Consider the following 24,868-nt stretch of genomic DNA (forward strand, 5'->3'; position numbering starts at 1 on the left):
AAGTGTTTTTCTCAAAGATGCCGGGATGTCACGTGTCCACCTTATATCAGTACACTCGTAACAACTTAAGCATTACGAAACGTATATTTAATTAAATAAACCTCACATAGTAAATAAGCCATAAATGTTTTTGTTCACCAAATTCAACACTCTTATCGAACTCCATACAAAAAACTCCGTTTTGTGTGCGAAAAAACTCCACCTGCTGGAAGGAGACAGATTTTCCGCTGAGTTGGGCCTCTCGCTCTCAATTCAAAGGGCTTTATTGGCATGGGAAACATGTGTTTTCATTGCCAAAGCAAATTAAATGGATAAACAAAAGTGAAATAAACAACAGAGTTAACAGTAAATATTACACAGTTCCAAAATAATAGAGACATGTCATATGTCTATATACAGTGTTGTAACGATGTGCAAATAGTTAAAGTACAAAAGGGAAAATAAATATGGGTTGTATTTACAATGGTGTTTGTTCTTCACTGGTTGCCCTTGTGGCAACAGGTCACAAATCTTGCTACTGTGATGGCACACTGTGGTATTTCACCCAATGGGAGTTTATCAAAATTGGATTTGTTCTCTCTCTCTTCCTCTCTGTTGAAGTTGACATTTTAAATGGTAAGAGTTAGGGTTTAGGGTAGGTACGTCCCGAGGAAGTCGGATAGCACTAACCATCGAAAAACTGAAAAAAGTTCAGAAGAGCTAGCTACTTCCGTTTCCGGTACATGCAAGGGGATGTGAAAATCCGTTCCGCCAGCAAGACCGAGCAAGAATATGGACGTGACCTCGGCGATTTCCCTTAAAAGTCCCACAATGAAGATTGTAAAAAAATAAAATGGTCGAAATTCGTAACATTTTATGAGGAAATCTTAGTAGACATAGATTTTTTTTCTTGATGAAAGTGAATCACCTTTATAACACAAATAATATTATATCGTTGACATTATTGTTAACAGCAATACACGTAATGATTACTAGATAGTTATTAGAGTAACAACGAGAATACAAATAACACATTATTTATAATGCTACTATTAATTATAAATTATAGTAACAATATTACTAACATTGCTAATTAACCCATCGTACTGCACAATGTTTATTACGTTTTTCATATTGGACATACATATTGCACCGTACATAATTCCCTGAATGTACAGTAGTGTTGAAGTAAAAGGGGGTCCATTCTACTCAAGAGCACTTTTAGTTTCCAAATCCACAGAGTTTACACCTAGAGGAGTGTCACTGCACATTGTACTTTCCTTAAAGAGTGGCCAATCACAAATGTAATAGCTTTTTCATATTGGACATACAGTGCCTTGCAAAAGTATTCACCCCCATTTGCGTTTCTCTTATTTTGTTGCATTACAACCTGTAATTTAAATTGATTTATATTTTTATTTCATGTAATGGACATACACAAAATGGTCCAAATTGGTGAAGTGAAAAAAAACTTGTTTAAAAAAATTAATTAAAAATTAAAAACAGAAAAGTGGTGTGTGCATATGTATTCACCCCCTTCGCTATGAAGCCCCTAAATAAGATCTGGTGCAACCAAATACCTTCAGAAGTCACATACTTGCTCTTGCTCTCGCTGCCGGTGATTCTCTGATTCACCTCTACGCAGACGACACCATTCTGTATACCTCTGGCCCCTTTTTGGACACTGTGGTAACTAACCTCCAGACGAGCTTCAATGCTATACAACTCTCCTTCCGTGACCTCCAACTGCTCTTAAATGCAAGTAAAACTAAATGCATGCTCTTCAACCGATCGCTGCCCGCACCTGCCCGCCCGTCCAGCATCACTACTCTGGACGGTTCTGATTTAGAATATGTGGACAACTACAAATACCTAGGGGTCTGGTTAGACTGTAAACTCTCCTTCCAGACTCACATTAAGCATCTCCAATCCAAAATTAAATCTAGAATCGGCTTCCTATTTCACAACAAAGCATTCCTCACTCATGCTGCCAAACATACCCTCGTAAAACTGACCATCCAACCGATCCTCGACTTCGGCGATGTCATTTACAAAATAGCCTCCAACACTCTACTCAACAAATTGGATGCAGTCTATCATAGTGCCATCCGTTTTGTCACCAAAGCCCCATATATTACCCACTACTACGACCTGTATGCTCTCGTTGGCTGGCCCTTGCTTCATACCTGTCGCCAAACCCACTGGCACCAGGTCATCTATAAGTCTCTGCTAGGTAAAGCCCCACCTTATCTCAGCTCACTGGTCACCATAGCAGCACCCACCCGTAGCACGTGCTCCAGCAGGTATATCTCACTGGTCACCCCCAAAGCCAATTCTTCCTTTGGCCGCCTTTCCTTCCAGTTCTCTGCTGTCAATGACAGGAACGAACTGCAAAAATCACTGAAGCTGGAGACTCATATCTCCCTCACTAGCTTTAAGCACTAGCTGTCAAAGCAGCTCACAGATCACTGCACCTGTACATAGCCCATCTGTAAATAGCCCATCCAACTACCCCATCCCCATACTGTATTTATTTATTTATCTTGCTCCTTTGCACTCCAGTATCTCTACTTGCACATGCATCTTCTGCACATCTACCATTCCAGTGTTTAATTGCTATATTGTAATTACTTCACCACCATGGCCTATTTCTTGCCTTACCTCCCTTATCCTACCTCATTTGCACACACTGCATATAGACTTTTTATACTGTATTATTGACTATATGTTTGTTTATTCCATGTGTAACTCTGTGTTGTTGTATGTGTCGAACTGCTTTGCTTTATCTTGGCCAGGTCACAGTTGTAAATGAGAACTTGTTCTCAACTAGCTTACCTTGTTAAATAAAGTGAAAAAAATAATTTAAAAAAATTGTTAAATAAAGTCCACCTGTGTGCAATCCAAGTGTCACATGATCTGTCATATGATGTCAGTGTATTTACACCTGTTCTGAAAGGCCCCAGAATCTGCAACACCACTAAGCAAGGGACACCACTAAGCAAGGGACACCACCAAGCAAGCGGCACCATGAAGACCAAGGAGCTCTCCAAACAGGTCAGAGACAAAGTTGTGGAGAAGTACAAATCAGGGTTGGGTTATAAAAAAATATCTGATACTTTGAACATCCCATAGAGCACCATTAAATCCATTATTAAAAATAATATGGCACCACAACAAACCACAACAAACCTGCCAAGAACTTGCCGCCCAACAAAACTCACACATCAGGCAAGGAGGGCATTAATCAGAGAGGCAACAAAGAGACAAAATATAACCATGAAGGAGCTGCAAAGCTCTACAGCAGAGATTGGAGTATCTATCCATAGGACCACTTTAAGCTGTACACACCACGGAGCTAGGCTTTATGGAAGAGTGGCCAGAAAAAAAGCAACCGTTTAAAGAAAAAAATGAGCAAACACATTTGGTGTTGGCCAAAAGGCATGTGGGAGACTTTTCAAACATATGGAAGAAGGTACTCTGGTCAGATGAGACAAAAATGTTGCTTTTTGGACATCAAGAAAAATGCTATGTCTGGTGCAAACCCAACACCTCTCATCACCCAGAGAACACCATCCCCACAGTGAAGCATGGTGGTGGCAGCATCATGCTGTGGGGATGTTTTTCATCGGCACGGACTGGGAAACTGGTCAGAATTGATGGATGATGATGGATGGATGGCGCTAAATACAGGGAAATTCTTGAGGGAAGCCTGTGTCAGTCTTCCAGAAATTTGAGACTGGGACAGAGGTTCACCTTCCAGCAGGACAATGACTCTAAGCATACTGCTAAAGCAACACTCGAGTGGTTTAAGGGGAAACATTTACATGTCTTGGAATGGCCTAGTCAAAGCCCAGACCTCAATCCAATTGAGAATCTGTGGTATGACTTAAAGATTGCTGTACACCAGCGGAACCCATCCAACTTGAAGAAGCTGGAGCAGTTTTGCATTGAAGAATGGGCAAAAATCCCAGTGGCTAGATGTGCCAAGCTTATAGAGACATACCCCAAGAGACTTGCAGCTGTAATTGCTGCAAAAGGTGGCTCTACAAAGTATTGACTTTGAGGGGGTGAATAGTTATGCAAGCCCAAGTTTTCTGTTTTTATGTCATATTTCTTGTTTGTTTCACAATAAAAACATATTTTGCATCTTCAAAGTGGTAGGCATGTTGTGTAAATCAAATGATACATACCCCCCAAAAATCCATTTTAATTCCAGGTTGTAACAACAAAATAGGAAAAATGCCAAGGGGGTGAATACTTTTGCAAGCCACTATACAAAGAGAAATAATAATGGCATCTATTTTGTAGGCACTAACTCTGCCATGGTTCATTAGACAGAGACTCTGGGGAAAATTAAGGGCATTTTTGTAGGGGTTTTGGATAAATGCCGAAAATAAGGTCTGTGGCGAACACAGCAACACAGGTTTAGAATATTTTATACGTTTTGTTCTATGAGATAATCTTCATTAGCTAACCTACATTTTTGTGAATTTTGAAGAATGAATGTAAGAAAAGCACTTAACACTTTATAATTCATACAGGCCATGTTAACTGACTGCTATTATCTTATAGAACAACACTTATAAGATCTCCTAAGCCTGTGTTAACCTCAGACCTTATTTTCGGTGTTTATTCCAAAACCCTATACTTTCTTTCTCTAATTCATTTTCATTCCAAATGATTAACCAAGCAAGGGAGGTTTGCAACGTAAACACCACGCCCTCGTTTTTAATGGAGTTTGCGAGTGTACAATGATGTTCACTTCGGGCCTGAAACGCCCCATAATTCAATTCGCGAATGTAAACAAGTTAGAAATTGTGCTACTAATGCACAAACACTTCTCGTAAAAGTAGTTCCAACTGCACAGGCTAACGTAAGTAAGATAATTAATTTGCTAGCTATCATAAAGTAGGCGTATATTAATAATTGTATAGTTAATATAAGTAGACATGCGATCATAACTGACTGTGGCGCGTATAAAGCACCCCCAAGCGACCGGTGGCTGAAAACACAATCATCAAGGGATGAACGAGTGACGAATTTCCAGGCAAGGACGGTCCATTTAAAAATCATTCCTTCCTCCCTCACCCCTTGCCCTGCAAGTGTAATCGTTAGATGTCATGGATAAGTCATTAGAAGTGCCCTCTTAATTTGAGGGCTGAGGAGATAGGGTGTGTGTTTTAAGGGTTAGAACACAGTTCAAGTATCTAAAATCACAGCGTTTACACACAGGGGAGATGAAATTGAGTATGTTTTTATCTGTACAAAATAGATGAGTTGGACAAAAATATAGATCATTGGAAGTGTTGCTGGCCTTTTACTGTAGTCAAACAGCTTAATGTGGGGTGTCTGGACACAAATATAGCGCTTTACAGGAAAAACTATCGATTGCGTCTCCATGAAACCAGGGTCCAGGCTAGAGTCCGTAGATTATAAAATAGATGAGTTTGAACAAAACGCTAGGTCATAGGAAGTATTGCTAGACTTCTACTGTGGTCAAATAGGTTTGCATGGGGCCACTATATGGTACAAATATAGCACTTTACAGGAAAAATTATCGATTGTTTTTGTCCATAAAACCAGAGCTGTGTTCGAATACTCATACTAACCGTACTATTTGCGACGTAAATTGAGTAGTCGTTGTGCGTTCTCAATGGGCATTGTTAATGAAGTCGTAAGATGTCTAGCTAGTCATTCATTATGCTATGTTATGCTACAGTATGTTATGCTACAGTATGTTATGCTACATACAGTATGTTAGTATGCGCATTCAAATACAGCTTTGGATCCAGTCTGCACTTTTGTACTGTCGTGTTATCCCTCTGACCACTGACTAATTTAGGACAATATTTTATTTACAAAAGAATAAAGTAACTATTTTAGCTTGTTTACTTCCAGTGTACAATAAAATGCCATTCTATAACAGACTTTCACTATTGGCTTGCCCAATAATGGAGGTGACAAATTCAGACTATTAGCTTGTGATTGGGTGAGAAGCTAACTGCTTAAGAGAAACAATGGAAATAATGTGATCAGTAGATGGAGTGTTAACTGACTGGCTTACAGTGCCTTCAGAAAGTATTCACACCCCTTGACTTTTTCCACATTTTGGTGTGTTACAGCCTGAATTTAAAATGGATTCAATTGAGATGTTTTGTCACTGACCTACACACAATACCGCATAAAGTCAAAGTGAAATTATGCCTTTCGAAATGTATACAAATGAATTCAAAATGTAAAGCTGAAATGTCTTGAGTAAGTATGTATTCGACCCCTTTGCTATGGCAAGCCTAAATACGTTCAGGAGTAAAAATGTATTATATGACTTGTTAAGCAAATTGTTACTCATGAACTTATTTAGGCTTGCCATACAATCATATAATGCATTGCATGGACTCACTATCTGTGCAATAATATTGTTTAGCATGATTTTAACATCTCTGTACCCCACACATACAATTATCTGTAAGGTCCCTCAGTCAAGAAGAGGATTTCGAACACAGATTCAACCACAAAGGCCAGGAAGGTTTTCCAATGCCTCGCAAAGAAGGAAACCTATTAGTAGATAGGTAAAAACAAAGGAGAAATTGAATATCCCTTTGAGCATCGGGAAGTTATGAATTACACTTTGGATGGTGTATCAATACACCCACTCACTACAAAGATACAGGCGTCCGTCCTAACTCAGTTGCCAGAGAGGAAGGAAACCACTCAGGGATTTCGTCATGAGTCCAACGGGGACTTTAAAACAGTTACAGAGTTTAATGACTGTGAAAGGAGAAAACTGAGGATGGATCGACAACATAGTGGTTACTCCACAATACTAACCTAATTGGCAGAGAAGGGAGCATGTGCAGAATAAAAAATATTCCAACACATGCATCCTATTTGCAACAAAAAAGACTGCAAATTTTGTCCTGAATACAAAGCGTTGTGTTTGGGGCAAATCCAATAAAACACAATACTGAATACCATTCTCCAAATTTTAATTTATAGTTTTTGCTGCATCATATTATAGTTACGCTTGTAATCATTAAGGACTGGTGAGTTTTTCATGATAAAAAATAAACATCATGGAGCTAAACACAGGCAAAATCCTAGAGGAAAATCTGGTTAAGTGTGCTTTCCACCAGACACTGGGAGATTAATTTACCTTTTAGCAAGACAATAACCTAAAACACAAGGCCAAATCTGTTCCTGAGTGGCCGAGTTACAGTTTGACTTAAATCTGCTTAAAAATCTATGACAAGACCTGAAAATGGTTGTCCAGCAATGATCAACAACCAATTTGACAGAACTTGAAGAATTTTGTAAAGAATAATGAGCAAATGTTGCACAATCCAGGTGTGTAAAGCTCTTAGAGATTTACCAAATCAAATCAAATCTAATTTTATTTGTCACATACACATGGTTAGCAGATGTTAATGCGAGTGTAGCGAAATGCTTGTGCTTCTAGTTCCGACAATGTAGTAATAACGAACAAGTAATCTAACTAACAATTCCAAAAAACTACTGTCTTATACACAGTGTAAGGGGATAAAGAATATGTACATAAGGATATATGAATGAGTGATGGTACAGAGCAGCATAGGCAAGATACAGTAGATGATATCGAGTACAGTATATACATATGAGATGAGTATGTAAACCAAGTGGCATAGTTAAAGTGGCTAGTGATACATGTATTACATAAGGATGCAGTCAATGATATAGAGTACAGTATCTACGTATGCATATGAGATGAATAATGTAGGGTAAGTAACATTATATAAGGTAGCATTGTTTAAAGTGGCTAGTGATATATTTACATCATTTCCCATCAAAAGACTCACAGCTATAATCACTACCAAGTGTGATTCTAACATGTATTGACTCAGGGGTTGAGTACTTATCAAGATATATATTAGTGTTTCATTTTTCATATATATTTTTAAAATGTTCGAATTTTTCTTCCATGTTGACATTACAGAGTATTTGTGTAGATCATTTAAAAAAAGACAATTAATCCATTTTAATCCCACTTTGTAACACAACAAAATGTGGAAAAGGTAAAGGGGTGTGAATACTTTCTGAAGTCACTGTACCTGTTAATGACCTACATTATCCTAATGGTGAGAAGGCTACAGACTTTACACATTTTAGGTGCCAAAACATGCATCAGGTCAAGTGTTTTGGCTAGATAAATAAAATATATATTTTTGAGGCAGTATGCTGGTAAGATCATGTTTCTATAGGTCAGTAGAACCCCAATCATTGCATAGATTTTTGCTTAAAATTATTTGAAAACAATGTTGACTCAGCCAGTTTGCGCCCGTGGACTGACTCTACCCATGAGATGAAGAGGATCTTGCATATCATTTCAAACTTCTGTTACACTGTTGATGATCAATTTCACGAAAAGTAGTTGAATAACTTCACTGTGATATTTGTTATGAATAAAGTATGCTTTTTTGACCAAATTGCATCTCTTGTCTTTTTGAATAAACATATTGTTTGCCTGTAGAATGAGTGACACTCCTCGGAGTGTAAAATCTGTGGATTAGGAAACTAGAAGTGCTTCTAAGTACAATGGACCCCCTTTTACTGTGACAAAACATATAGAAAATGGTGTACAGTGCAATATGTATGTCAAACATGAAAACCATATTGGATTTAAGCTGATGGGCCGCTCTTTAAGGTCCGCAGAATGAGCAGTGAAGCTCTTCTTGATGTAAACTCTATGGATTTGGAAACTAGAAGTGCGCCTTAGTAGAATTGACCCCATTTTACTGTGACACAATGTACAGAAAAGTGTGTACGGGGAAATAAATTATATTAGTAGACACACAATAAACATAGTTGACCATTTAGGCTTGCATTTTTTTCCCCAAAAATCACAATATCTAATAGAAAAACTTAAAATTATTATTTGTATGATAACTAGCATAAAATGTATCGATAATTGTTCAAATGTTCACCCTAATTATTAATTTACAAAGCATACAAGACACAACTCTTATTCTGAAGAATTCCACAAATCCGTGAGCCCGGAAGTATTTAGTTATTCATGCCTGCTAGCTTGACAGTGGTTACATAAGATAGCTGCAGTTTTTTTTGTGCTGTGGAGCTAGGTAAGCCAAAGCTACAACAAAATTGTGGACTATGTTGTTATTAAACATAGATAGTCAACAATAACTCTGCAGTCGCCTTATTAACTTCATTATATGGGTAATATCTTTGGAACATTTTGTTTTCAGGATTCAGAATCATTGCGTCGTTTACGAACACGAATGACCATCAACAACTGATTGATTTCACGACTCATAATGGCTCATGCTGGAAAACCCAGCATTGACAAAAAGGTCTTGCAGTATGAAACGTTTATTAGCGATGTGTTGAAACGAGATTTGGAGTGAGTAGTCTATTTTCCTTAGACCAGTGTCAGTTTATTCGCTAACTCGGATGTGCGCAACATTTTCGCGCATGTGCACAATATGTATTGATTTTTTTAATGTTCTGACAGGAGGGTATTGGAGCAAAGAGATGGAGTGTATGAAAAAATTGCACAATATCTACAACTGAAAAATACCATTGACAGCCTAAAGGTATAAGTTACCACCATGGCACCCACTTACTTTGGGATATCTATGGGCCAACACCATGATGAATAGATGTGACCATCAAACAGTGGGCCATCAACATTTCTAAACGTTCTATACATGTATATTAATGTGGCTATGTTGTGGCATATAGATATTGTATAACATAAATGTTGTACATTATAAATGTGTTGTTTTGTTGTGCTTTTCCTCAGTTATTGAGAACATTTACATTTTGGTCATTTAAGCAGACGCTCTTATCCAGAGCGACTTACAGTAGTTAGTGCACACATTTTTATATTTGTTTGTACTAACAAATTGTCTTTGTAGGAATCTGAGACGAAGGGACTCAAAACAGAGATAGATCTTGGCTGTAATTTCTACGTCCAAGCACATGTGTAAGTGATTAGGCTTATTGAAAATTGTCCATATTACTTTATTTTTATTGTGATTTGATTGAGGCCTTGACTGAGTTGTTTTGTTTCAGGGAGGACTCGTCAAAAATCTTTGTCGCTGTTGGATATGGCTTTTTTGTCGAGTTAACGCACTCGGAAGCTCTGAAGTTCATTGAGAAAAAGACAAATCAGCTTACAGTGTGAGTAGCACCAGCAATATCCATTAAAACACACACACAGAGGTCATTAGTACAGTATTTTGTAAACATCTGTCAAAAGAATTGCCTCTAGGGGGCACATGTGTTTTGTTATTACATTACTGTGATACAGCATTGTGTTTAGGCCCATGTTTCAAGCTCTCAAATCTTGGATAAACCTTAGAAATGAGTGAATCCTTATAAATTCTATTTCCTTTTCCAGACATACCGAAGTGTTGACCAAAGACGCAGCTAAAATCAAAGCCAACATTCGCATGGTGTTGGAGGTGAGTGATTGAAAAGATGGTATTCCTGCTCGCACAATAGTATTTACTACTTGCAAACTATTATGATGGTATTATGAGCATGGTACAATATTACACAATGTGGGAAATATTTCACAACTAAATGTAATGGCAGATTTATTTTTTAATGATGCAAATGTTTTTCTAACTAACAGGGATTAAGAGAACTTCAAAGTCTTACGGATGTTCCGGAGAAAAGGATGAGAGATGCTCTTTAGCTGCAGTAGTGCTTCTGTTCAGACCTTTAGATATCAGTTTTCTATCACATTCATAATAGTGATAAGACTGTATTATTTCCATTGCTCTTTGGTTTATCTGAAGTAATATAAATGGTGTGTAAAACAAACCTTTGATACAAACTTGGCATCTGAACAGGTTGTACTGTTTAGAAGTTGCTTTAAAACTGTAATTCTGCATAAAATAAAATGGGGAAAGAAGTTTTAAAATCTGTTAAACAGTTTCAGTGGCTTGCTCATGTTTGATGCATTTTTTTCTGCATTGTATTACTAGATCAAGCAAACCTTATGTTGACAAACTATATTCCTACAACTCTTTCCAATAATATCTCAAATATATTCACATTTTTGGTATCCTGACCTCTCTTTTCAATGCTTGAAGTCATCATCAATAACACAATTAAAGATTGAAGAAAATTAAGCTTGCAAACGCGGATGAACATGCATGTCTGATCTTAGTATGGTATCTCGCATAAATGTCACATCTTCAAAGCCACCAGCACTTTCATCTTCGAATAGCATGGTGAAGTGCTGTTGTGAAGGGAACGTTCAGAGTACTCTATATTAGTTTCTCATGCTGAGAAACTGGATAATACTTCAAGTATCAGAGACATTGGTCTCTTGACTTATACGGCAACAGAAACCAAATCCACAGGAACCATATCCACTTTTTCACTTAATTTATTTTTGTAATGATGTATTTTTAAACTTTCACTTATTAAATGATGACATTTGAAGCCATGTCACCATCGCTTTACAAAACAGCTCATTTAATTCGGGCCCTTTGGACAAGTTACCATGTACTCACATTAATATATATTTTTATTCCAATCATATACCTGTAAGGCTTTTGTGACCATAGAATTAGGGATACTCATTAATTGTATTTTTTTTTTAAATTAAAAAGTAATTTCATAGGATCTCTGTTTGACTGATGCCCCATCACACCAGAAATAGTTTCCATGGCAACTGGATGTTAAGACCTGACTCTCAAAATAGATATATATTTTTTCTGGGTACATATTGCTTAAAAGGGACACATGCATGATTATGTCCCCGATACGGTGTTAGTTTGATGTGGAACAAGAAAGATTCATGCTGCTAAGATATTTAGCCCACTTTAAAAAAAAAAAAAACATTTTAAAGATTTACAATTGAAGAAAATGTGACCTAAGGTTAAAAAGAAAGATGTAAGCTAATATAATGTAATAGTTAAACATTAAATAAATAATATTACGGGGCCTCTGAATCTTAAAATGATGGTCTTGTTGTAAAGAACATAATGTTTATATAAAGCTAAAAAAATTATACTACCAGTGCTTGACTTGGGCAGGAGCTCAATGGAGCTGAGTACCAGCACCTCAAATGTTCTACTGCTTGTGCTCCTGTTCCTCTTATAGAATATTAGCTCAAAAGTATTGTGGAGCTCCTGCACCTAAATATAAACAGTACCGGCACCTATTTCAGTCTAAGTCAGGCACTGAATACTACCACAAATAGGCCTGTACTTTGTTATATGCCTGCCCATGCCTAATTGCATTCATCATGTTTTGTTATGCTATGTAAGAAAAAAAGAAAAAAAACAATATGGCGGGGGAAAGTATACCTGTGGGTTGTTCAAGATTACTACAGATTCAGATTATTCACTAAATGAATGCTGCTCCAAATATAATGGGTAAACTTTTAACTGCAAGGGGACACAGTTGAAACTCTCACTTTACCACCTTGTCTAAATCCTTGGTGAGCAAGAAACGTCATCGATTTTGTGACGTTTGAAGCCTTTCAGGCAGCAGCCGATCAAGGAAAAAAAAGCCAACAGGCAGCAATGAGTGATGGTGGAACACGAAAGTAGTCGAGGCATTTGTGGAAACAGGAAGCAACGAGGGAAAAGCAAAGGATTAAGTCAGGCCGTTCGGGCGTCAGAAAGACACACCTTGTTGAATGTTTTTTATACCATGAACTATAATCGCAAACGCCTTTAACATTATGGAGGACTTTTGGCGCTCTCCACTGAACTCGGAAGCAAGTCTACATTGAGCGTTGAGTCGTTGGAATTGACGCACAAATGAGAGACGGTGGGGGTTTCATAAGGGGCAGCGACGCAATCTTGGCGATTATGTTAGCTTGCTAGCAACATGATCTGTTGTCATTTGTTTAAAAAAAAAAATAACATACGTAATTTTGAAAGTTTTGATTATCTAGCTAAAAGGAGCGAATCAATGTTTTGCGAATTTAATTCTCATATTTGCTATAATTAAATTAAACATGACTTTCCCTCAAACAAACATTCCTACCCGTTAGCTTCTAGATAGCTAGCTCACCACTGTCAATAACCAGCTTCTGTAGCATGGAGGGAGAGATGCAAGTGTTACCATCGGATCACTGTTGCATAATAACAAATCGGTGTTGTATCTGTAAATCGCATCCATCTCTACCGTGTCGCAAATCGACTTTTGACACCTTCGTTCAGTGCGCTGACATAATGGACGTAATTTGATTGACGGATAAAATAAAAAGGAATTTCAAGACGAGATGGAGTCTAACCCCTTAATAAGTGGTAAGTGTTTACCCTGAATGTATGTAAATTGATTGTAATCGGGGAAAACATTTCCGTGCTAGTCTCGACTGTCATGTATATTTGTTTATGTTCATCTTGTGCTAGCTAAAAATAGAAAGGTTTGGCCTTCAATTCATAATCGGACTAGGATGTTACCAGTGACTAGATTGCTACTAGCCATGTGGATATCGAACTAGCCTCTGGCTAAATGTAATGTCGCAACAGGTGTTTTAAAGCATTTTATTATAGTCACAATAATTTGTAGGTTCAGCCATTGGTGATTTTGAAAGCAATTATTCAATCTTCATGAACTACTGTAACGTTACTATGAAGATGATTTACTCACAAGAGATACAGGTTGCTCACCATTCCAAGAACAAGAATGTTAAACCACACATTATGTAAGATTAGTTTACTATGAAGAGTAGACCATAATGTAAGCAAGAATTGGTGCATTATTTTAAGGTGCATTTCACGGTGTATTCTCGCATGCAAGTTGCACTTGATTTCTATATAGCCTTGGCCTAACTGTTTTGAGTTGAAACGGTAGGCTAATTTGTATATAGGTCATTATGCGGTACTAAACTAATCATAAGTCATCTCCATAAATGAAGGGGTAAACTTGATCAAGAAAATGTATGTGTATAGTACATAAAACATGCTCCCCCTCTTGCCTTACCTCACAGCCCAAAGGTCACCCATACTGTTTCTCTGTGGTGCACTTCACAGAATTATTGCCGCTGCCTCCTCCACCCCAGTTTATTGAAAGTCTGTACCTGCTAACAACCACAAAAGCAACACCACATAGCTTCCCAGGACTTCTCACACTCAAGGTCCTATTCCCATTAGATCTACCATCCAAACCAGTATCTTACTGGACTACACAATTATACCTCAGTACTAAGTGTTGTGGTTTATGCCATTGTTTTTCAGTACATTCATTTACTACAATGGCATTACTCGTCTCATGCTTGTAGGGAAGCTAAAGCCTTGATAGATGGCTAATACCACTTTTCAAAATGGAGACACCCTTTGATGCATTGTCCCCCTGAAGGATGGTCATATGGGTGGCATGAAGCCCCCCAAAAATCATAGTTAGCCTATAAAATATCGCCATTGGTAATTGTTCTTCTGTCAGTTTTGAATGAATGGAGATTCAGATTGATAGATTTGAGTCTAATCTCTATGTACAATGCTGCTGCTTTGTCTTGATGAGGTCAATGCAGTTCATTCATTTAGGTGTATAAATCCTCTCAGACCTTTTTGTCTGTGAATAATAATTGGCTATTGAAGCTGAGGCTCACTCCATGCATAGGTTTACCTCTGAGGCAATAATGTTTGTCAGTGAAAACAGATTTACAACAACTCTTTGTCAGTTCCGCTAATATTTATACAGCCATTTAATTTATGATGCATTGTACACTGTTTAGCTGAACATTACAAAATGTCCACATTACTCAATTCTTCTATCCCAGCACTCACCTAAAAACCTAGTGACATGTTCAGAGTGCGCCTTAAGGAAGCTGGGAAACAGTTACTTTGAAGCTAGGCCTATGTTCTTCCCTCCTTCACATGAGCTAAAGGACTTGTAACTTTGTTATTCAAAATCATGTTGACAGTAATGATGCATCCTTACACTTTAGTATTTGCCTAACTTGGCTACACTCACATATGTTCATGTTAGACTTTGTTGTTTCCCTCCCCTAGTTACCATTAATGAAAGGCTTTTTACCATGGTGATAGTTTCCAAGGTGTTTGATAGGAGTTATGTAATTGGGGGGAAAAAATGGTAATAAGGTTCATTTGCATGCCCAACATGTCCTTCCTTAACTACTAATGCACTTCCTTTCTTTCTGTGGCCTGTTGTTCGCTAGTAGCTCTTCGTTTACTGTCTTTTATTCTGGAATTAGACCATTAGATCTGTCAACTACTACACTACCCAGTGTATTGAAATACTACCGTACTCAGTGTATTGAAATACTACACTACTCAGTGTATTGAAATGCTACACTACCCAGTGTATTGAAATACTACACTACCCAGTGTATTGAAATACTACACTACTCAGTGTATTGATATACTACACTACCCAGTGTATTGAAATACTACACTACCCAGTGTATTGAAATACTACACTACCCAGTGTATTGAAATACTACACTACTCAGTGTATTGATATACTACACTACCCAGTGTATTGAAATACTACACTACTCAGTGTATTGATATACTACACTACCCAGTGTATTGAAATACTACACTACCCAGTGTATTGAAATACTACACTACCCAGTGTATTGAAATACTACACTACCCAGTGTATTGAAATACTACACTACTACACTACCCAGTGTATTGAAATACTACACTACTACACTACTCAGTGTATTGAAATACTACACTACCCAGTGTATTGAAATGCTACACTACTCAGTGTATTGACATACTACACTACTCAGTGTATTGATATACTACACTACTCAGTGTATTGATATACTACACTACTCAGTGTATTGAAATACTATACTATAGTCAGTGTATTGAAATACTACACTATAGAGTCAGTGTATTGAAATACTACACTGCCCAGTGTATTGAAATACTACACTACTCAGTGTATTGAAATACTACACTACCCACTTTATTGAAATACTACAATACTACACTACCCAGTGTATTGAAATACTACAATACTACACTACCCAGTGTATTGAAATACTACAATACTACACTACCCAGTGTATTGAAACACTACACTACTACACTACCGTGGGGATTGAAATGCTACACTACCCAGTGTATTGATATACTACACTACTCAGTGTATTGAAATACTACACTACTCAGTGTATTGATATACTACACTATAGAGTCAGTGTATTGATATACTACACTACTCAGTGTATTGATATACTACACTATAGAGTCAGTGTATTGATATACTACACTACTCAGTGTATTGAAATACTACACTACTCAGTGTATTGAAATGCTACACTACCCAGTGTATTGATATACTACACTACTCAGTGTATTGATATACTACACTACTCAGTGTATTGAAATACTACACTACCCAGAAACAACTGTATTGAAATACTACACTACTCAGTGTATTGATATACTACACTATAGAGTCAGTGTATTGATATACTACACTACTCAGTGTATTGAAATACTACACTACTCAGTGTATTGAAATACTACACTACCCAGAAACAACTGTATTGAAATACTACACTACTACTCTCTTCACTGTAAGGAAATGAGCAAGGCCAAATAAAGATGTTCTTTTATGATAAAAGGGATTAACATACTGAATGTTGTTAAACCCTAATAAGGGGAATGGGTAGGCAACATTAAACCCAATAATTAAAATAATCTGTTTTGTACACCATGATCACAGATAGGGTTGAAAACTTTCCGGTGAATTTCTGGAATTATTATTATTATTATTTTTGCCTGGGAATTTGGGGAATTTTGCTTTAGTTAGCTTATAACGGTGAACCTTTTTTGTGGGATACACATAAGGCAATTCTAGGTCTTGTGGCATATTTTGGTTAAACTATCCCCAATTCAATGGAATTGCAACCCTCTACATGCACAGTGCATTCTTCCATCACATGTACAGCTGATTATCAAGATCTTGCACACTAATGATATGCTTTTGAGCCTACACTACTACACTGTCTGAGCCAAGGACTACATGCTTTCTGGTAAGTTTTGATTACAGTACTGGTTGTGGTGAATATGTTTTATATGACATTCATAATTAAAGTAAATAGTAGCCTACAGCAAAGTTTGTTTAAATAATTTCTAAATAATTTCTGCTAGTTAGTTTTTGCTACCATGTGGGTTTTAGCTTGCTTGAGCCTGCTAACTGAGGAGTGTTAATTCACCTGTTTCCATACGTTTCATTTTAAAACATTTATCTTACAAAATGAGTTGTTTAATCTAACTGCTTAACTATTTATCTGTACATGGAATTGTATTTTACTTTTTTTATTATTATTTATTTTTCTAATTTTTACAGGAAAATGCCACGTGCACTATCTGATATGTGGAGACATTTCACTGCAGCTGATGTAGAAGGATTGGCAAATACTGTGTCAAATCATATGTAAAGAATGCAACAAAGGTGCAGAATCATCTAGCCATGTGCATAAAGTTCCCTCAGCACTCGCATCAAGCAACCTCTGACAAAAGTCCCTCTACTTCTATTCGAGGTGAAAATGATGAATCCGACACCTCATCGATGGCAACAGCTCATGGTCCTCCTGGAATCAGAAGTTTTTTTGACTCAATGGAGGAACGTAGTCAGATGAATGTCTTGCTCGAGCTGTGTATGCAACTGGTTCACCTCTGATGCTCACAGCCAATGTGTATTGGAAGAGATTTCTGAATGTTCTTTGCCCAGCATACACCCCTCCAACCAGACATGCTTTATCTACTATTTTGCTGGATGCAGAGTTCAAGTGAAGGTCAAGCAAATCATAGAGAAAGCAGACTTTATTGCAATCATCTCTGATGGGTGGTCGAATGTTCGTGGGCACGGAATAATGAACTACATCATCTCCACCCCTCAACCAGTATTCTACAAGAGCACAGACACAAGGGACAACAGACACACTGGTCTCTACATTGCAGATGAGCTGAAGGCAGGCATCAATGACCTTGGACCACAGAAGGTATTTGCAATGGTGACAGACAATGCTGCGAACATGAAGGCTGCTTGGTCTAAAGTGGAGGAGTCCAACCCTCACATCACACCTATTGGCTGTGCTGCTCATGCATTGAATCTGCTCCTCAAGGACATCATGGCACTGAAAACCATGGATACACTCTACAAGAGTGCCAAGGAAATGGTTAGTTATGTGAAGGGTCATTGAGTTGTAGCAGTAATCTACCTCAACAATCAAAGTGAGAAGAATAAGAGCACCACATTGAAGCTGCCTAGCAACGCCCGTCGGGGTGGTGTTATCATCATGTTTGACAGTCTTCTGGAGGGGAAGGAGTTTCTCCAAGAAATGTTCCATATCACAATCTGCCGATATGGACAGCCCCATCAACAGGATCCTCCTGGATGATGTATTTTGGGAGAGAGTGGTAAGCCAGCCTGAAACTCCTGAAACCTGTAGCAGCAGCCATTGCATGGATTGAGAGAGACAATGCCATCATGTCTGATGTTCAGACTCTGCTTGCAGATGTAAGAGAATAAATCCATACTGCCCTGCCCACTTCACTGTTGCTCCAAGCAGAGGAAACTGCAGTTCTGAAATACATCACAAAGCGTGATGACTTCTGCCTGAAGCCCATAAACGCCGCAGTGTACATGTTGGACCCCAAGTATGCTGGCAAGAGCATCCTGTCTGGTGCAGCGATCAACAAGGCCTATGGTGTCATCACTACTGTTTCTCGCCACCGTGGCCTGGATGAGGGCAGTCTGGCGAAGTATGCTTCCAAGCAAGGGCTTTGGGATGGAGATGCCAACAAACAGTGGGGCAAAAAAGTATTTAGTCAGCCACCAATTGTGCAAGTTCTCCCACTTAAAAAGATGAGAGGCCTGTAATTTTCATTCGAGGTACACTTCAACTATGACAGACAAAATGAGAGAAAAAAATCCAGAAAATCACATTGTAGGATTTTTTTATGAATTTTTTGCAAATTATGGTGGAAAATAAGTATTTGGTCACCTACAAACAAGCAAGATTTCTGGCTCTCACAGACCTGTAACTTCTTCTTTAAGAGGCTCCTCTGTCCTCCACTCATTACCTGTATTAATGGCACCTGTTTGAACTTGTTATCAGTATAAAAGACACCTGTCCACAACATCAAACAGTCACACTCCAAACTCCACTATGGCCAAGACCAAAGAGCTGTCAAAGGACACCAGAAACAAAATTGTAGACCTACACCAGGCTGGGAAGACTGAATCTGTAATAGGTAAGCAGCTTGGTTTGAAGAAATCAACTGTGGGAGCAATTATTAGGAAATGGAAGACATACAAGACCACTGATAATCTCCCTCGATCTGGGGCTCCACGCAAGATCTCACCCCGTGGGGTCAAAATGATCACAAGAACGGTGAGCAAAAATCCCAGAACCACACGGGGGGACCTTGTGAATGACCTGCAGAGAGCTGGGACCAAAGTAACAAAGCCTACCATCAGTAACACACTACGCCGCCAGGGACTTAAATCCTGCAGTGCCAGACGTGTCCCCCTGCTTAAGCCAGTACATATCCAGGCCCGTCTGAAGTTTGCTAGAGAGCATTTGGATGATCCAGAAGAAGATTGGGAGAATGTCATATGTTCAGATGAAACCAAAATAAAACTTTTTGGTAAAAACTCATCTCGTCGTGTTTGGAGGACAAAGAATGCTGAGTTGCATCCAAAGAACACCATACCTACTGTGAAGCATGGGGGTGGAAACATCATGCTTTGGGGCTGTTTTTCTGCAAAGGGACCAGGACGACTGATCCGTGTGAAAGGAAAGAATGAATGGAGCCATGTATCGTGAGATTTTGAGTGAAAACCTCCTTCCATCAGCAAAGGCATTGAAGATGAAACGTGGCTGGGTCTTTCAGCATGACAATGATCCCAAACACACCGCCCGGGCAACGAAGGAGTGGCTTCGTAAGAAGCATTTCAAGGTCCTGGAGTGGCCTAGCCAGTCTCCATATCTCAACCCCATAGAAAATCTTTCGAGGGAGTTGAAAGTCTGTGTTGCCCAGCAACAGCCCCAAAACATCACTGCTCTAGAGGAGATCTGCATGGAGGAATGGGCCAAAATACCAGCAACAGTGTGTGAAAACCTTGTGAAGACTTACAGAAAACGTTTGACCTCTGTCATTGCCAGAAAAGGGTATATAACAAAGTATTGAGATAAACCTTTGTTATTGACCAAATACTTATTTTCCACCATAATTTGCAAATAAATTCATAAGTCCTACAATGTGATTTTCTGGATTTTTTTTTCTCATTTTGTCTGTCATAGTTGAAGTGTACCTATGATGAAAATTACATGCCTCTCTCATCTTTTTAAGTGGGAGAACTTGCACAATTGGTGTCTGACTACATACTTTTTTGCCCCACTGTATCTCATCAGCATACCTTGTAGAAGGGACTTTGTGGATCTTCCCCCTGTTGCCTCCATCATCCTTCAAATCCCACCAACATCAGCCGCCTCAGAGCGCAACTGGTCCTTGTTTGGGAACACACACACCAAAGCACGCAACAGGCTGACCAATACAAGGGGTGAAAAAGTTGGAAAGTGACAGGGAAGATGAGGCCCCAGAGTCTGACGTTCAAGAGGTGGACATTGAGGAGGTCCAAGGAGAAGACATGGAAGCTTGAGAGGAAGACAATCAAAGCTTTAGTTTCTAGACTATCATTTTACAGATGTATGTTGAAAACCTTTTTGGGAGATGCGATGGATCATTGGGGATCATTCAATATTCCCTTTTTTTTGTTGTTCAGTTAAATCGTCCAATGTGAAGAATCAACTCATTTAATTAAAGTTGAATTCATAACTAAATTGTTTTTTTTATTTCTATTGGAAGGATTTAAAAATTGCAATTATGTCAACTTATAAGGTAAAAGGTTTATGTTTCCATCTCCATGTGATATGGTAAATATGTCCAATGCAAAAAATATCTAAATTTTAAATGGTGTTAATATTCATTTGCATATATTTCTGTTAATTCCCGTTCATTCCCATGGAAGGTTTCCACCTGATTATTCCCCAAAATGTGCAACCCTAGTCACAGATCTGAAAAATAACAAATCAGTGTGACAAAATATTTTCCTTTTCTTGCAATGTTTCCCAAACACTGGCACAAATGAGTAGGCCCCAACCTAAATTCAGTAGCTAGCCATGGCACAAATGAGTAGGCCCCAACCTAAATTCAGTAGCTAGCCATGGCACAAATGAGTAGGCCCCAACCTGGCACAAAAATTCAGTAGCTAGCCATGGCACAAATGAGTAGGCCCCAACCTAAATTCAGTAGCTAGCCATGGCACAAATGAATAGGCCCCAACCTAAATTCAGTAGCTAGCCATGGCACAAAAATGAGTAGGCCCCAACCTAAATTCAGTAGCTAGCCATAGCACAAATGAGTAGGCCCCAACCTAAATTCAGTAGCTAGCCATGGCACAAATGAGTAGGCCCCAACCTAAATTCAGTAGCTAGCCATGGCACAAATGAATAGGCCCCAACCTAAATTCAGCAGCTAGCCAGGGCACAAATGAGTAGGCCCCAACCTAAATTCAGTAGCTAGCCATAGCACAAATGAGGTGGCCCTAATCTTAACTCAGTAGCTAGCCATGGCACGAATGAGTAGGCCCCAACCTAAATTCAGTAGCTAGCCATGGCACGAATGAGTAGACCCCAAACTAAATTCAGTAGCTAGCCATGGCACAAATGAGGTGGCCCTAATCTTAACTCAGTAGCTAGACTAGCTGCTGTGTCTAAATGAGGCTGTGAGAGCTCATTCAGATGTTGTCTGTTATGGATCGTTGCTGCAAGGCAGTCTCACTCATGTTTCTGATTTGTTCCACCCTGCAGCCATGGACCCGTCCATCACGTTGTGGCAGTTCCTGCTGCATCTCCTCGAGGACGACAGCCATAGGCACCTCATCTCCTGGACCTCTGGGGATGGGGAGTTCAAGCTGCTGGACGCAGAGGAGGTGGCTCGCCTCTGGGGGCTCCGCAAGAACAAGACCAACATGAACTACGATAAACTAAGCAGGGCGCTGCGATACTACTATGATAAGGTATCCTTGCTGCTTATTGTTTGGTATGAGACTTTTTCAAGTATTTATGAGATGTTTGATGCACTGAGTGAAGCTATAAAATTAATCATATTTGTTGATTTTCTGTCCACAAACAATGAGCTCAGCATTGTGTTCAGGTGTAAATTCACGACTCAAAGCAGAAAAGGCTAATCCAGATCATTTATGTGTAGCAGTATACTGGTAGCAGCCCAGTAGGTGTAAGCCTACTTCTTTCAGCTAGATATTTTATTGAGGTAATTGTCTTTGTTTTTTCAGTATGGTTTATTGCAATTGTCTGTTAATTCAGTGTAATCCTTTATAGAATATCATCAAGAAGGTGAGTGGGCAGAAGTTTGTCTACAAGTTTGTAGCCCACCCTGACCCTTCATCAGTGGACTGTGTCAGAGGCGGTGAGGATTCTCAGCAACAGGAGAATCTTGATGCAGCGGGCCAGACCAAGTCCCCAGGAGGGGGGTCTTCTAACTGCCCCTCCAAGAACCTGCAGATGCAGCGGTCCTCTCCAGTCTCTGTCCAGCGCAGCTCTCGCAACGACTACATGAAGTCAGGGCTCTACTCCACCTTCACCATCCAGTCCCTCCAAGCCCCCTGCAGGACCTCTCCACAGCCTATAAAGACTGAGCTGCTGAATCAGGACTCTTCCCCCAGACCCCACAGCGCTGAACGGACACTGCGGGAGGTGAGGGCCCATGACGAGGACCTCTCCATTTTAACCATGGTCATTACTACTAAATATATTTTTTTTCCCTTTTTTTTCCGTTATTGGTGTTGATGAAATGTCAAATGTGTGATTGAAGTGACTATTGAACGGTTCAGACTACTACAAGTGTTACCTGTCTGTCAGGTGTGTCTGGATGGCCAGAGCTCCTCCATGCAGGGCTGTGGCAGCGTAGAGAGTAGCCTGCAGGTCACACTGACTCATCCCTCGCCCTGCGCCACGCCTGCCCTCAGCCCCCAGACCTTGTCAGTGTCAACCACAGGCAGCTCGGTAAGACACTCACAAGTCACAATATGTCCTCCTTTTCTCAAAGATTCTGTTGATCCATATGTTAACATTTGTGCTTAAAACTATTTTATACAAAGTGCACCCAAATGCCCTGTTTGAACCATAGTACCCTGTTGACTCAAATGTTGCTCACGGATTCTGATTCTAGATGCTATGGTGTGCAAATCTAATGTTTCTCTTTAAATGCTGTTTTGAACGTCCAGAAGTCTCAGCCACAGAAGACCCAGAACCTATGCGACCCTCCTCAGATCTATCTGACCAGTGTGTCGGACCCTGGCTCCCTCACTCCTCTGACCCTGACCCCTGTTGCTGCACCTGGGGCCCCGGGGGAGTGTGTGGTGAACCAGCCTCAGGGCCACCCTGTCTTTGTGGTCATCAAGCCCTCACATTTGGTGCATTCCAAAGAGCAAAACCTCACGTCTGAAGAGGAACTGGTGAAGATCATGACCTTGGGGGAGAAACATGTTGTAGAGGTGAATGAGAAGAGAACACACAAGCAAATTACATGTTCCATTGTTCCATGGTTTTATTTGGACCTTTCTCCTCTTCTAGGTTCCTGAATCTGCATCAGGACCAAGGGAACCTGAAACCCCCCTCTCCATTGATGTCCTCCCACCCTGCGTGGAACCAGTGGGCCAGCCTGTTGGGGAAGGGGAGGAACAAGGCAAAGATGAGGCTCATTTACCAGGCACGTCATACATACCTCACACAATATGATGTCCACATATTTGTAGCTATACTGTATGCTTTAGATGTGTGGTATTATACAACAGATGGGTCTAATCTGCAGTGCTGATTGGTTAAAACTGCATTCCAGCCAGTGTCTATTCCAGAAGTTACACCCGTGCCAATATATCTTCCTAACACTGGCTTCTCACTTAAACATTACACTGTTCTTATTACTGGGTTTTTATTCCTGTAAAGACAGGTATGCCTACTGTTCCCTCATTCTTGGTCCTTCCTCCCCCTCAGAAAATTCCATGACTCCAGCAGTTGCTCTTCAAGCGGCTACTCATCCAGCCTGGTCGCCCCAGGAAGTACAACCCCCGAAAGCCAAGAAGCCCAAAGTCCTAGAACTGCCCTCTTCCTCAACCCTCCTACCCCCTGGTCTGTCACTGGATCAGGTCAATGCTGCCGTCAACAGCCTTCTGGCCCCTGGAAGTGCCACCAACACTCTGACTCCTACAGTGTTCACCTCCCATTCTCTGGTAAGTGACATCTCTGGCCTGGTCAGTGCCACATAAAAATAAATTAAACTGTCACACTTCCTGGGGCCTCATTTAACAAATGTCGGTGTATTAGTGTGTTTTCAACTTTCCGGCGCCGACATAGATCTACGCCTCGCAAATGTTTAGGAAACTATGCATTTTTTTGTTTTTAATGTATTTAGTTTCTTACACTAGTAATGCATTGATTAAAATAGTTTCTTTAAACTGGCTAATAATCTACTGAATTTAAGATCTCTGTCAGACTCACCATCATTACTGACACCAAGAATATGTTTTCCACCATCCACTTCTGCCTTACACACCAGTGTCCCATGGATCACATGCAGCCCGACCAAAAAAAAAGCTCGACTTTCAGGTATGTCCTTCTGTCCTGTCCCTGCTCAGCCTGGCAGAGGGCACTAGAGCAGGCCATCTGGCCATCCTGATCTCATCTACATCACTAACAGAAGTATAGAGAGATGGGTTGGATTATAAATATTTTTAGATTTAGCATTCTTCTAATGCCATATAATGTTGGTCGAGCAAGGGTAGCATTCCAGAGGGACATCAGAGACTATGTAACGTTCTCTGCTTCAGTTTTTTTAAATGGCTAACT

The 24,868-nt window shown here is 39.6% G+C and overlaps 2 protein-coding genes across 2 annotated transcripts; both read left to right on the forward strand.

The window, feature by feature from the left end:
- Positions 1-8,981: 8,981 nt before the first annotated feature.
- Positions 8,982-10,909, forward strand: uxt (ubiquitously-expressed, prefoldin-like chaperone). Its single transcript, XM_024383613.2, has 7 exons — positions 8,982-9,089; positions 9,216-9,370; positions 9,482-9,563; positions 9,888-9,955; positions 10,045-10,152; positions 10,373-10,436; positions 10,610-10,909. The coding sequence occupies exons 2-7, from the start codon at positions 9,285-9,287 to the stop codon at positions 10,670-10,672; spliced, it is 471 nt and encodes a 156-aa protein (XP_024239381.1). The 5' UTR covers positions 8,982-9,089; positions 9,216-9,284; the 3' UTR covers positions 10,673-10,909.
- Positions 10,910-12,277: 1,368 nt separating this feature from the next.
- On the forward strand, positions 12,278-24,288 carry elk1 (ETS transcription factor ELK1). Its single transcript, XM_042303583.1, has 7 exons — positions 12,278-13,247; positions 21,812-22,020; positions 22,343-22,717; positions 22,883-23,026; positions 23,248-23,517; positions 23,597-23,732; positions 24,017-24,288. The coding sequence occupies exons 1-7, from the start codon at positions 13,223-13,225 to the stop codon at positions 24,286-24,288; spliced, it is 1,431 nt and encodes a 476-aa protein (XP_042159517.1). The 5' UTR covers positions 12,278-13,222.
- The last annotated feature ends 580 nt before the right edge of the window (positions 24,289-24,868 follow it).

The sequence above is a fragment of the Oncorhynchus tshawytscha genome, linkage group LG22 (assembly GCF_018296145.1).
Source record: "Oncorhynchus tshawytscha isolate Ot180627B linkage group LG22, Otsh_v2.0, whole genome shotgun sequence".
Taxonomy (NCBI): domain Eukaryota; kingdom Metazoa; phylum Chordata; class Actinopteri; order Salmoniformes; family Salmonidae; genus Oncorhynchus; species Oncorhynchus tshawytscha.

Bases quoted from the DNA above. Each gene is read 5' to 3' on its own strand.
- uxt (XM_024383613.2), top strand. From the start codon at position 9,285: ATGGCTCATGCTGGAAAACCCAGCATTGACAAAAAGGTCTTGCAGTAT. The intron at 9,371-9,481 runs GTGAGTAGTCTA...ATGTTCTGACAG, and splicing joins GTGTTGAAACGAGATTTGGA to GAGGGTATTGGAGCAAAGAG. The intron at 10,153-10,372 runs GTGAGTAGCACC...TTCCTTTTCCAG, and splicing joins AAGACAAATCAGCTTACAGT to ACATACCGAAGTGTTGACCA.
- elk1 (XM_042303583.1), top strand. From the start codon at position 13,223: ATGGAGTCTAACCCCTTAATAAGTG. The intron at 22,718-22,882 runs GTGAGGGCCCAT...CCTGTCTGTCAG, and splicing joins CTGAACGGACACTGCGGGAG to GTGTGTCTGGATGGCCAGAG. The intron at 23,518-23,596 runs GTGAATGAGAAG...CTCCTCTTCTAG, and splicing joins GGGAGAAACATGTTGTAGAG to GTTCCTGAATCTGCATCAGG.